Source organism: Nestor notabilis, unplaced genomic scaffold (genome assembly GCF_000696875.1).
Source record: "Nestor notabilis isolate BGI_N333 unplaced genomic scaffold, ASM69687v1 scaffold8413, whole genome shotgun sequence".
In the NCBI taxonomy this organism is placed as follows: Eukaryota; Metazoa; Chordata; class Aves; order Psittaciformes; family Psittacidae; genus Nestor; species Nestor notabilis.
In genome coordinates, this window is record NW_009922338.1 from 45673 (window position 1) to 60044 (window position 14372).

At 40.5% G+C, this 14372-nt stretch overlaps 1 protein-coding gene across 1 annotated transcript in view; it reads right to left on the minus strand.

The window, feature by feature from the left end:
* The window catches only part of KCNH5 (potassium voltage-gated channel, subfamily H (eag-related), member 5), a 47121-nt gene that overhangs the window by 28872 nt on the left and 3877 nt on the right, over positions 1 to 14372 (minus strand). The window contains exons 2-3 of the mRNA XM_010011568.1: positions 10195 to 10301; positions 5721 to 5849 (exon numbers count right to left, since the gene is read on the minus strand). Of these exons, the coding sequence (XP_010009870.1) occupies positions 5721 to 5849; positions 10195 to 10301 (236 nt within the window). The remainder of the gene's footprint in view (positions 1 to 5720; positions 5850 to 10194; positions 10302 to 14372) is intronic.

Below are 14372 nucleotides of genomic sequence, written 5' to 3' on the forward strand. Positions count from 1 at the left end.
GTAATTTAGTGAAATGTAATGCCCTGTGATATAGAGAATAGACTCTTAAACTCTCCAGTTCTACTATATGTATACTTATTTTATATATGGTTTATGAGTGTTCAGTTATCTATGCAGAAAGCATATCCATCTACAAACAGTTACTGCTTTAAGGATCAGCTTCCCGTTTAACTCAGCCTCTCACAGGGTTAGATTCTATTTCAATGGGATTTTTTTTTTATCATTCCTCTGAGTCGTCTACTCTTGACACTGGAAGACTCTTGACAAATGTCCTGGCAAATGACCACTTCTCTTGTCATTCCCCACAAAGTCCTTTTTCAAGACCCAGGTATCCCTGGATGCTACACTCTAGACCCAGGCAAGAATGGAGAGATGGAGGTGATCTCCTTGGTGCCTGAAGGCACTGGGGGTGGAAACTGCAGATCAGAGCAATAGGAGATAGAACCAGAACGAATGAGTCTCTATAGCACCAAGACCCTTCTTATTACAGCCATGGAAAAGTGCAATAAAAACATAGTAAAGATATCCAAATTGTGACCTATTAGATTACTGTTACGGATTTCTGTCAAAGTGATGTATTCAACAGGGTACGCTGTGCTTCAGCTAAAGGTAGAAACTTCATTTTTGTGCTCTAATCTCTCCACCTACTTCTTCTATTATCACCAGGATTGATACCCCCTCAAGTAAAAAGTTTCCATGTGCAACTAGTTATATATGCTTAATAACTTGCACTTATTAAAGATAAAAATGGATCAGAATTATAGGCTTAGCAAGGATTAGCAAGCATAAGTGCATATTTCTGCAGCTACTACACTTTTTATAGCCCTGTCACACTCCAAGATAGAGTTGCATCATTATATACAGTTACATAACCACAGAGAGTTATATCACTGAGAGCATTACAGCATTGTCCCAGACAGTCTTGATTGTCAAAGTCTGGCTTGATCAAGTGAAAAATACCAAACCAAAAAACAGAACAAACAAACAAAAAACTGAAACAAAAACAAATACCAAGAAAAACACCACCACCAAAAAACTCTCCACAACTTCAGGATACTACTGTGCCATCTCCTGATCCCATCTGTTAACAGCACACAGTTCTGATTTGTAAGAACCTCATTAACACATCTCTGCACCCTAATTCAGCATACCATCAGTATTCACCAGTACTTCCCAATCACTTGCAGCAGGTGACAAGCATGGTATTTCACTCAAAAGAGACTCAAGATAACAAGTGAGAATCCTAGCCAAAAAACCCTTGCAAATTTACCTAAAGGTCACATTTTTTCTTTACTGAGGATAATAAAAGGAATAAAGTCATTGCACAACTAGCTGAAACTCCACTATTACCCATAAAATGCTGGTCTTTTTTTCAGTCCTTAAACTTTCAGTTCAATATCATCTGCAGCACTCCTGACTTCAAACGGTGTTAACATGTGAAGTAGCCCCATTTGCCCTTCTAATAGTTAGGGCCCAGAAAAATGGCTTCATTTATTTTCTGACAAATAAACTTAAGATTATTACCACTGTGTGTCTTTGGAGGGATTGAAAGTCTTCAGATGTTTTTAAAAGGCCACTGGGTAAAGACAGAGTAAAAGCACAGTAAGCTGATAAAAGCATCCAACTGTGACCCTACAATAGTACAAACATTAAAAAAAAACAGATTCTTTGGGATTTATTTTCTGAAAGAAAATACATAATGCAATCTTTCATATGCTTGTAATGGTCTTCTATTGCTTCTGTAAAGCATTCATCCAGGACACCTGGGGATCTGGCTCTATACCACCACGGGCATACCTATTCAGTACCTATGACTTGGTCCTGAATCAAGATCAGGCAAATATTCATATCACCAAAGAGGAGCAGGAGAAGGAAAGAAAGACAGACAAACAGCACAGCTCCTTCTCTGAAAAATACGGCATTGTCCCAGTGACCACGAAGTGCAGCCATCACCTCCTGTCATATCCTCTGCCCCACCACTAATTCTCACACCTCTTCTTCCACACTGCCACCATCCACAGCTCATTCAGTCACTGACTCAGGAGCTGGAACACTACAAACCATAAATTAAGCCAACAGAAGGTGTTCTCCCTACCCTCCAGACCTGCACAACTGCCAGTGGCATCTTTACCCAGGAGTAAACATGTCAAGCAAGTGGCTCATGTTTCCTTCTGTTATCATCTTCACTGCTTCTACTCAGGTGCTGGAGTATTTTTACACTTTTGAATGATTAGACACTTCCCAAGTAATTTTCCAATACAAAGATACAACATTACTTTTTGGTCAGTGTTACATTGCTATATATCATCGGTCTCCCACACATTGCCCAGTGATAATAGATGCCATATAGGTAATAAGAAAACAAGCCAGTCAAATCCTTTGTGCCAAACTGACCCTGCACTCTCAGAAAACAGGAGTCTTGATCTCTGCCACTATATTTTATTAGAGGCAGACAGGTTTTAAATATCCCTTTTCTCCGGTCTTGCTTTCTGTCCAATAAGATTCAACAGCTTTCTGAACTGCAGCGAATTCAGAGTCTCCTGGGTGACCCAGGCAAATTTTTCATTACTTGTACTTCCTCCTGCAAGCAAAACCCCCTCTTCCTCCTCCTCCTTTCTGGCAGCATTAACACACAGCAAATGGCAAGTGCACAGGTAAGCAGAGACACACACCATCTGTTATACCGCCCCAGACCTCTCTTAACTTCCCTCACTCGCACGGGGCTCATCCCCGCGACGTCAACTGTATTTTTTGTACTGAGCCTGTAAATAAGCATATTTTTGAGCCCGAATTAGGAAAAATATCCCAACTCTCCATTGCAATGAGCTTTCTAGTAAGATAACTATTTTATGTCCTGTTGCCACAAACACAAAAAGCTCCTTGACACTACTGAGCAGTTCTGCATCCTCAGCACCAGAGCACTGCTCCCTGTTCCCCAAAACTGCAGTTCCCTTGCAAGGTCTACATGAGATGCTGACCGCTTTGCAGCCACTGCAAGCAGATCTGGCATACCCAACCATTTATTTCCAGGAGCCAGGACACACAGACACCCTGCAGAGTAGATACACCCATTGTTATCATTTAAATACCAAATCCTTGTACCTTCTGGGAGCATGATATACTGAAGATTCCCAACAAAGCAACATACCTTCGAACAGTGCAGAATATATTGGTACTGAGAGATTATTGCATAATGACATCAATATTTCATTTCTGTTGAATTTTTTATCTCAAATTTACTGCTCCCATAAGTAATAGACAGTAACTCATCTGCACCATAGTTACTTATGTATTATGTATTGCATGGTCCTGGCAGAATTTCTGAAGAAAAATCCTTCATCTTTCTCTTAAATATAAATAAAAAAAAAAAAAACCCAGCCCTTTCAATGACGAATCCCAGAACTCAACAGCAATATTTTACTGGAATGTTTTTTATGCAAGTTTAAAAATTCTCCACTAAATTGTAATGTATATGTTTACCAATCTCATAACTCAAAAAGGAAGTGGCCCGACAGCTTCTAAGCACATTGTAATGTTATCTGCAGGGACAATGAATTATGCATGTCTCACAGCACTACGTCTGACAAAACAACACTGTGATCCCAGAGCCATGGGATCCTGTAGATCCACCCAATTGAAATAGAAAGGGTAATACAATAGTGCTGTTTTCCCAACCTTGTAATAAAATGGTGCAAAATCCAAATATTATTATTTATACATGAAGAATATAAAGAACAAGCTCTAATTTATGCAAAAGTAGAATTAAAAACTGCTTTTTTGTTTGTAATTATGGAGTTGGTTGGACATACTGATTAGTGTTAATCAATGATCTAATCAAAGCACCCTTAAGACTCCAGTCATATGCCTTAAAGAAATTCAAGAGATGTGGCTGTACTGTAAGCGCTCTCTAACCACGCAGTCAAAATTCTCTGGCTGCTGACGACAATATTTTGCAATGTTCATCATTAAGACCTGGCATTTTAACTAGTAGTATCCTTCACTGCAGAACAGCAGTACACAAGTTATGCACTTCACAGCTATTGCTCTCTCCTGTAGGAACATATATTGTTCCTATAATGGATGCCAGATGGATTCCACTCCTCCGCAGCCACAAGAAAGTCCCCCAGCACACCCCTGATTCCCCAGGGAAGACAGCCAAATACAAATCTCCCAGGCCAAGAATCCAAAGGAGGCAACATTCATCATTTCTGCATTTGGGAGCCACCCCCAGCCTGTTTTCCCTCTCCTGCTGCAAGCACACACTCAATGCAACTATGTACTGCAAAAAGTGGGACAGAGCTGGTGAAAGGAGAGGGTCTAGGGGCTGATTCCATGTGAGAGACATCTTGGTCCCACCAGACAGCATCAAATAGGAAATCCTACAAAAGGATGCAAAGACTGGCTTCTTCCTTGATGAGCTCCCACTAAATATTATGTACACTACAGCAAGGAGCCAGTCCCATGCTTTCAGATCTCTACAATTAAAGTGTTTCAATAACTGGCATTTATCCTAAAAAATCTAAATTATTTCCAGGCATAAGAATTCCATATTATGGAGCAGAAAGTAAATTAAAGGAACATTTGCAGGTTGCTAACTAAAATGCAGAGGCAGTAAAGCTTATGATGGCTTATGATATCCTATATCAAGGTCTTCTAGCTTTATGGGTAATACTCTCTAGACAAAAAAATCTCATATTTGGTCTTAGCCCAAAGAGAGGCCTTTTGTTTTATTTTAAATCTGCTTTTATGAATCTACTTTTCAGTTATCCAGACACACACAAGAAGTGTTCTCTGGACCATAAGAAAACAGTTTAAATCCTGCTTGCATTCAAATGACACCAAGCTTATTCTAAAGAAGATGGTTTTAAGCACGTATGGCTCTCGGTGAGAAATTAAGTCTTCTACAAGCACAAAGAGAAAAACATAGCAAGGAATTAATCGCTAGAAGGCAGCTTACAAGAGAAGATGGGATGTAGATGCTGTAGCACAAATGCTCTTCTTTATGTGATTGTGTACTACTTTACCCAAAGCAATATATATGTGAACATGACACAAGACACATCTCTTAAAAGCAAAGCAGAGGATGCTTCTATATCCCCTGCACCTTTCCCCCCCCCCCCCACCAAAAGCTGCGGGTCTGACCATGGTTTGTTATGTGATGAGAGCAAGGCACATCACAACAAACACCATCACCAGTAGCTGCTAAGTAACAAGTACGATGTCCACCACTATGCAGTCATCATGGCTGACCAGTAATAAAGGACCCGAACAGGCTGTTTCTTTCATAGTTGATCTCCAAGGGTGAGAAAGGAAGGAAATATCAACATCTCAGCACAAAGGAGCTGAAATTATTTTACTTTTTTCCTGAAAAGAACATACCAGTCCCTTACAAGAAAGGTCTCCCAAAAAAGTTACTCAAAACTATGAAATTTTTAGCAAATCCCAACTGTGGTGAAGAAGTAGTGAAATTACAAAGAGACAGAGTTACAAAGGCTTGTAACTCTGGCAAAATATTGTTAGGGAATTTCCACTCATGATGATTTATTATCTTTTATTTTTAAGCAATAATTTAGGAGAGTGGCTTTGAAACTCTGACAGGTCACAAAATATTTCCTGAATTCAAGACACATATCACAAGCATGAAATGTTCCTGTCACAGGACTAAGCTCAGGCATGTACTTTATCATTTACAAACAAATAATAGTGTATGTCATATTTACCTTTTGTTGAATCATCTTCAATCGGTTGTTTGAATAAAGTGATATCCTTAAAAGTGCACAAGAACAAAACCACTTTTTCATGCTCATTTCTTATGGGTGCAATTTGCATGTAGAACCAAACTGGGGTTCCTGAAGTAGAGAAAAAAAAAGACATTGGGCTGTGGTGCAGCACAAACTATCCCCAGCCTGTACACAGAAAAATTCAGCATTTACATATTATTATAACACACATGTAGTTTAGAACCATATCTCAGTATTTCTACATCTTCCAGATCTTTTAATTTTAGCCCCTCAGAGAAAAACAACATATTCCCATTTTTACAGCTTCATTAATCTGATCAGATGACAAGTAGAGACAGGAGGCTTTACAAATCTCTGTTCTGAAAAAAAATACATTATTCTTGCCTTCTTGCTCTTGTTTTTTCCCCAGCATGCCTCACAAACTTAGTATCTGCAAGGTAGGAAGGCAAGACAAAATGGCATCTTTGGTTATTTCCTCACATAATATGAAGCTATCAAATCTGGAACTGATGAAGTATACTGTCAAATGCTCCAGATTTGATGCTACTCCATTATTTCAGAGGAACTGAGCTAGTCTAGACATAGACTCTAAATGTGCTATCAGGACAAATCAGTAGATTCAATTTCCTTTTTGTGTTTCAGGTCATACCCTCCACCTCCTCCGTGTCCTGCCCAGTGGAGCACTCTCCCAGTGCAGTTATCCCTATTTAGCTTTTGAAATAAATACAGACTATTTTAAAATCCTACCTCTCATCAAACAAACAGCAAAAAAAATCCTATTGTGTTGGAGTGGTTAGCATGGCTTTTGGTAAATCCTTACTGTTCACACAGGGCTCCTGCAGGTGCTCAGGAGCTAAAAAGGGTCTTATTTCTTCCTAGGCTGAAATGCACATGGCAGTCCCCTATGTACATGCAGGTCTGCTCTGTAAGGGGTGAAATCCTAAAAGACTTTAAGCATCCTGCTTAGAAACACCCTATTCACCTGCAGGGACATGTATGTCAGAGAGGCTTTCCATCCAGCAAAGCTCCATGCCCACGGCTGTATCCCCTCCATCCCAAACTTGCACCTACACACACTTCACTATAAATGCCTTCACAGCTAGATAATTACCTTTGGGATTTCATGTGCTTTCAGCCAGTTGACATAATGCCTTTTCTCCTGAGCTGCCTCAATGCCAGTGTGAGAGCTGACACATTGAGAAAAGCCGCTTGCCCACTGTTATACCATGGGCACCACCGACCCCCCCAAATCTCCTCTAACACATCAAGTCTGGGAACTGTGCCAGAAACTGCAGGATAGATGCCCAGAGAGCAATGAAACCCTTTTGGACTAAGGCTACTGTGGGAAAGGTTAAAATCCACAAGAGTTCATGAAAAAATTCAGCATTGCTGAATTGCAATTAAACCAGTAGCTCACTAGCAGTAAACTGGAAAAGTGGGAGAGATGGAAGACTGATTTCTGTGATAATTCCAAAGCCATTATGCTGATTACTTGATTATTTCAATTCCCACTTGCTAACCTAAGATAAAAGACTCTTTTCATAACTTCTAAAACAGTGCTGCAGCTCTCTGGAGTAATACTGTACTTGCACTTACACCTGGCAACTCATCAGCACCCTTTTGAAAAGCTCTGAAAGTAAGTAGGCAAAATAACCTGTACAACAGCACTGATAAAAATCAAAGACAGAGGCAAGGTGGCTATTGCTGTAGAAGCATCAATCTGGGAAAAAGCAGGCAAAAAGGTTTGGTGAGTATTACCCTATATATATGTATACATATATATGCATGCCTAACACAGTTGCTGAACAGTTGAGTGGGTAGAGCTGAGGACTATGTAAGAAGTAAAGCAGCAAAGCAGAAGAAAGTTATAGAAAACCTTCAGGTCTGAACCTGAAACCCACAAGCTTGGTTAAAATGCCAAGGGGGCATGGGAAGTCAGCAGTCATATGGATGTTTCTGGAGATCTTTATCTCTTACAGATCATCTCTGTGCCAAAGCAAAAGGTAGGAAAGCAACCTGAAAATCTCAAAAACTCCTTCTGCCTAAAGCATAAAGGAATGGGTGAGGGGGGAAAAAAAGATGTCCCACATCATCAAAAATACTCAAGCACCTCTTTGTTTGGTGGGTGGGAGGGTACTCTGAGAGCACTGCAACCTCCATGCAGGGTCTCTGCCAGTGATAAACACAAGTCCTTCCACAGAGTAACCGTTTATGTTTTGCAGAAATATATTCATAGCAACGGATTACTGTTCTTTATTTCTTTATCTGCTCCAATATTCAGCCTGGAGGATAAGAAGGCAGATTCTTGAAGGACCTTCCACAAGGCTCAGAGTATGATAAATGGAAGCAAACCCTGGGCAAACCAGCTACGGAACTGGAGCCAAAAGGTGAGCCAATTAGCATTAGCAAGAGGTTGAAGTTCTGTGCTTCGGGTTATAGAGAAGAAAGCTGGCAACAGATGTTATGGATGGGAACTGGCTCAAGCCTGAAAAGATATATGAGTACTTTTACATAAAGTCCTTCTGTAACCCTGTATAACTTAAGGAAAGTATAGGCTTGGAAAGCTGGGCAAAGGTGAAGATTTTATTAAGGCAACTGCAGCTTAATAAATCTCTGAAGCATCATTAAGCTCCAGCAGACAATCCACAACCCAAAGCAAAAAGCTTATTACAGAAAAGTCACCAAGAGAAGGCTTTCCTCATTTTATACTTAAATGAAATAGAAAGGAAGTTACTTCAGAACTGGTGCATGCTAGAGCAGGAGCTGCCAGCCCATTTAATAAGGGAAGACAGGGTCAGGGAGAGCACCGGATCTCTGGGATCCTCTTTGGAAATCACACGGACACAGGGCATGGTAGTGATAGGCACCACCACCTGCAAAGATACCCAACATGAGTCTGTCCAGGGAAATTCCTCTAATGTGAGGGGCCGTTCAGGTGACCTGCGCAGGAAACAGGCAGAGAAGCAGAAAACCTAGAGACAGACACATCCATATGCTGAGGAACCAAAGAGAGGTCATTTGGAGGGCTGTCCTGGGCACCTGTAGAAACAGTTGGACTTCAGAGCTGCTCTTGCTTCTCTTTTTAACTAAAGTATTCACCAAAATGCTTTGAAGCATGCAGAATTAGAGAAATCTAAAGGCATTTCCTACTATTTAATGTAGAGACAGGAAGATTTAGTCTAAAACGGGAAAGTGGAAATAAAGCATAATACATGCGAGTTTGTTTCAAGAAGACAAGGTATCAAGGCTACTCTCTTCAATGTCATGAAAGGTTTATGTGAGTTTGCATTGAAATGGGGCAGTCAGGCACAGTTTGCTCTTTCCTGAGGCACACCATTAACTTCCCTCAGCCACAGCAGGTGGGGAACCCTCCAGCCTCACCCAGTGGGGGGAACACAGCCTCAGCTACTGGGCTCCAGGCAGTTGAACCAGTGTCAAAGCTCCCCAGTCCCACTGGACCTGCACCCTGTACTGGGCAAAGCAAGCCATGCTGAAGAAAACATCTCCATCAAGATTGCTCTTGGCTTGTGTTTGACATGGCCAGTGACCCAGTCAACTAGACTCAATCTGCTCAGGGTAGAGGAATCAGCTTTTCTGGAGCATGCTTCATCCGATGGTTTTGTGTTTTTTTTTTCTTGGGAAGATGGCCTGTGCTAGTGAAGCAGGCTGCTCATCTCCACTGACAACAGCAGGCATTTCAACCACCAGCCTGGGAGAGATATCAACACTGCACAAACCCAGTGCGAGACCACACAACAGTGTGGGTTTTGCTTAGTATGTGCTATAACATTGATAAAGCAGAAGTAGTACTACCCACATACGTGGCAGGACAGAAAATGTACTGCAGTGACTCACGGTTAAGACAAAACAAAAAAAATCTTTTCTGGTGCTGGGAACCTCCTGTAAATCCAGTGCCACCAAGAGGAAGGGACTTAGGTCATATATCTCATTAAGTTACAAAATTCCCTGGCTATTTAATTAATCCCTGGGTTATGCACCAAATTTAGTATTCTCACCAGAGCTCATAAATGTTGGTTTATACATCACAGAGGCACCTCAACAATGTTGGGAGCATCCACACATGGCAATCGGCTTCTGGGTTCTCACTTGAGGAGATGGGGGTGTTTCCTGAAGGATGTGGGGGAACCTCATTCAAGATTTCTTTTCACTTAACCCAGTCAGTCTCCCTTCAGGAAAACAATCCTCAAAACTATATATATTTTGTAAAGAAGGAGTCAGACTAGAGACAGCAGGGAACAACCACTATTCTTGGCAACCTGAACACTTCTTCTGAAAAAAGCTCTCTTCTTGAGCTGTGGCAACCAAAATACCCATTTCTTCTCCAAATCTTGCATGAAATTTACCCATATGTCAAAATGAAGTTTAATTTAATATATTATATACTTTAAATATGCTTTATCACACCCAACACCGTACACAAATATATACATACTGTTTTTCTTGTAGAGGAGAATTTCAAAGCAGTTTGACTCATAGTTGTCAAAAGTCTGTCTGACTTTTTCAATGGTCTTCTTGTCTGTCAGTTCACCATACATAAAACTGAAAAAGAAAAAAGGTTTCTCTTTTTTCTAGACAAGCAACAACTTTGCTACAGTCACCTTAAACAGCACAGCATTAGAGATGCTATTAACTGTCATCTAGCAAAGTTTATGATTTACAGTTCATTTAAATATTTAGGGTGTCGCAAGGAAACCTACAATAGCAAGTAACGATGACCACCTTTTTACTGTAAATGACAACAAGTAAATCTACTGTAACGTTTCATTAAATGCTCTTCTGAGCATAACTTTGAGGATATATAGTTAGAAAAAGAGCTGATAACCTATAAAACCATTAATGCTACAGCTGCAGGCCATGAGAGTATTGCTGTCAAAACAGAGAAAACTGAACAAAACCTCTAAAACCTCCCAAATTTTGTTCAATCCTCTTAAAAAGGCTTCTGGAGGAGGAACGGAGGCTACTGTAGGTAAAGGCTGTTGGCTGAATCAATGACTACAAATCTAATCTTGTCAAGATGCATCAGGGACAGTAAGATAATCAGAAGCCTTTTACTAAATACCAGTTTCAAATAGAGGTAGAATTTAACCAGTAAGACGTAATGACTGTAACGCTCTGAAAATTCAGCACAGAAAGCAAGTGTATGAGTTGTCTCAGTGTAGCTACATCTGCGCTACTACCAAACATAACCAATTCACTCTCATTTTCCCTATCATATAATGCATTTCTTCAACATTTCAGTAAAAATATGGAAAACATTAAAATGGTTTTGGAGATTCATGGCCCTCCAGGCTGAGAATATAAAAATGTAATTTTAACTCTGCTATGTCTTGCCACTTGACCATCTTATCTTCACATTCTTTTCCAGGTCAGACTTTCAGCTGGTGTAAGCAAACCCAACCCCCTGACCTTACTTTTGAAAGCCTCTGTAAGGAAACAGCGAGGCTTTTATTGTTGTTCTTCCCTGGATTAAAAATAAGTGAAGACCGCTCTGTGCAAATACCCAATTACAGAACTGAAGGAAAATGGAACATGGGGTAAAAGCTTTCAGACGCTTGGATGAATATACTTTTAATTGATCAGACTTTTTTTTTTTTTTCTCCCCATTTTCTTTGTTCACAAACAGTTTGAGCTTCAGCTGAACCTACAACAGACAACCATGGAGTATAAAAGAGAAAAGAAAAGCTATCAGTGCCTCTGTGGTTTCAATGCAGCTTCTCTTTTATTGATCAACAGACCTCCAAAGGTTCAATAAACATTTATTTTATGTATACTGTTCTGAAAGAAACAATAAAACAGCATAGTGGTTAGTGACTCGGCAAGCATTAAAACACTCAATGAAGGACAGACCATGAATCTTTTCTTTACACAGCCAATCAAGGGAGGCAATGGGGCTGCTCCCAGAATAAGGTGCTGCCCAGTATGGGTGATGGAGGCAGCGACTCCAACATCTAGATGTCACTTCAGCTGCTTCTTCTCTGGCAACAGAGGGAGAGCTATTGATAAATGACATGTCATAAGTGTTACTGCTGGGACAGTACTATAATGGAGATGCCATTACTACAGCAACTGATGTCAGGAAACGGTTTTACCAGGGCATAGGGTTTCATTAACGTACTGCTTTTCATTCACATACATGGCTGTCTTTAAGAAACGCAAAACACAGCCTACTGCTCATTTTTTAATGGCCTGCCTTTCTTTCCTGAGGTCAGCTGATCTTTTACACACTTATATGTGAGATGACAACAAAAAGAGTCTGTTTGGTTTTGGGGTTTTCAATCTATGCCTTTTTTTAATGCACTGATGGGGTAAAGCAGATTGTTCTCTGTCTGCAAGACAAAATAAGACATGGTAGTTTTCACACAGGCTGTTGTGCAACTGAATTTTCCTTTTTTATTTTCTTGAGATTTGAAACAATGTTTCTCTTAGTCCTGTAAGAAAAAATAACATGAGTTTGATGAAGTGCTTGACTTTTACATGGCTTATAATAGAGAAAGTCATCATTAATTAGTGCTAAGATGACAAATCGTATTTGTCATTCTGAGTAGTGGACGATGCTAGTTAGCATTGCTGAATACAATCAACTTTATGTTTTAAATTAAAAGCTATATTCTCACATATAAAGAGACATTTTAAAGGCCTGTGGAATAATAAAAATATTTTTCAGAAGGCAATTTTTAATAGCACTAAAGAAACCTCAAAGCTACTCACTGTACAAGTTACATAAGATCTTTGCTTATCACAGGTTTAACTTAATATAGTCTGTCCTATTTTGTACACACGAAGGAACTCCCACTTCTTCAGTCAATCACTCTTTTTCTGCCTCATGTTTTTGTTATGTAGTGATTGTCAAGTGCCTTCAGAGCAAACTATACAAGACGTAAATATCAAACCCACTCTGCTACTGGGAATCTTACTACCTAGAAAATAGACTTATCAAAGAGAAACAAGACTTACTGAAATACTCAGAGAAAGGTACAGTCTTAGATAATTTCCCCATCTCTGAAACAGACCATTTGTTATTTAAGACGTCCGGGCTCCCACCTCCCTTTTAAAGCATCCCTTGGCAGAGAAAAAACGTCATCTGAAGCTTTGTATTGTGTTCTTCCGTCCTTTGTCAGGATCCACAGCAATGGCATAAGAACAGCTCCAGGTCTACAGCATGTGCCACGGTGGTGTTTAACAGCATTTGTGAGAAATTATCCAGGATAGAGGACAGGTGAAGCACAGAAGGCTACATCTAATTTACAGCTCCGTTCATCCAGAAGCACTGGATGAAAAGGCATCAGTTACAACAGACAAACATTTACCCAGGAGGAATGGCAAATACAGAAGCATGTCAACAACTTCAAAGCTTTGCAAGCTACAGAGCAAGCGCCATTTCTAAGGAGAACTGGTGCAGCTCCCTGGGTCCCACTGGCACCCTCAGCAAGGTTTCTTGCACAGCTTTGGCAGCGCAAGGAAGCCTTCTCACACACACGCAAATCAGGTCAAAGTGTGATATCCATGTATTAAACCTAAGTTCTTTCAAGTCCATCATGCTGCATCCACCATGCAAAATCCCCTTTCTTTGAGCATTCTGGGAATTTTGCCATTGGCTTCACTGGAGACAGAATTTTTCTCGCAGACTTTCTTTAATCCCACTTGTAATGGCAGTAAATCAAAACAAGGGAAAGCAGAGATGCTGACTGGAGCACTGCAAGTGTTTCAGTGGAAACACTATCTGTAAACAACCACTGCAGCAAGGAGATCCAATTCCATCCTCTTGTACAGCTGGAAGGCAACACATAATCAGGGCCTAACAGTAGGTTTCCTCTTTGAAAACAAAACCAGCAACCAGCTACCTCCAGCCTAGCACAAGGCTCTCAGGGGCAAGGAAGGGTAAGCAAAGCAAAACCTGGAACAAATGCCAAGTGTAAAATGCCAGGATAGGGCTACCAACCAGCCGCTCAAAGGGTGCCTGCTCTTCCAAAGGCTTGATGAGAACAGAGCTTAAATGATAAGCAATAATATTAAGAAAACACCAATATTACTTGCAACATTAAACTGGGTTTTAAAGTTTTATAACTGTTAATTTTTTCAAGGTATTTATCAAGACATACATTGTAATGAGTGTGGGCAACTGGGCATGAAACTAGTGGTTTTCCTGCACGCTGGCTGATCTATTGGTGCACCTCCAGGCAGGGGGGGGTTCAAGGTTAATTGAAAGTTAGAGATGTCACAACTGCAGATGCCCTGATCCTCCAGGACTGTCAGCTTACCTTCATTTGGTACAGTAATGCTTCACCAGCAAACAAGTTCTTCCATTCACACCAATTATTCTATGTATCAGCCCCAGCTACACATGCAAATTTGGGTACCATATGCACCCCAGAAAAACACACAGTGATTCCCATCACACGTTATTCATGTGGCCTGAGTAGGCTGTGCTTTTTATACAGTGCCTGTGAAACTAGGGAGTCTGGCCCTTGTACTGAGGCATTTCTAAGTGATATTCCTGCCAATGGGCACATTGTTGCTGATCAAAATTCAGATCATAGAATCACAGAATGGTTTGGGTTGGAAGGGACCTTAAAAATCATCTAGTCCCCCCCCCCTGCCACAGGCAGGGAT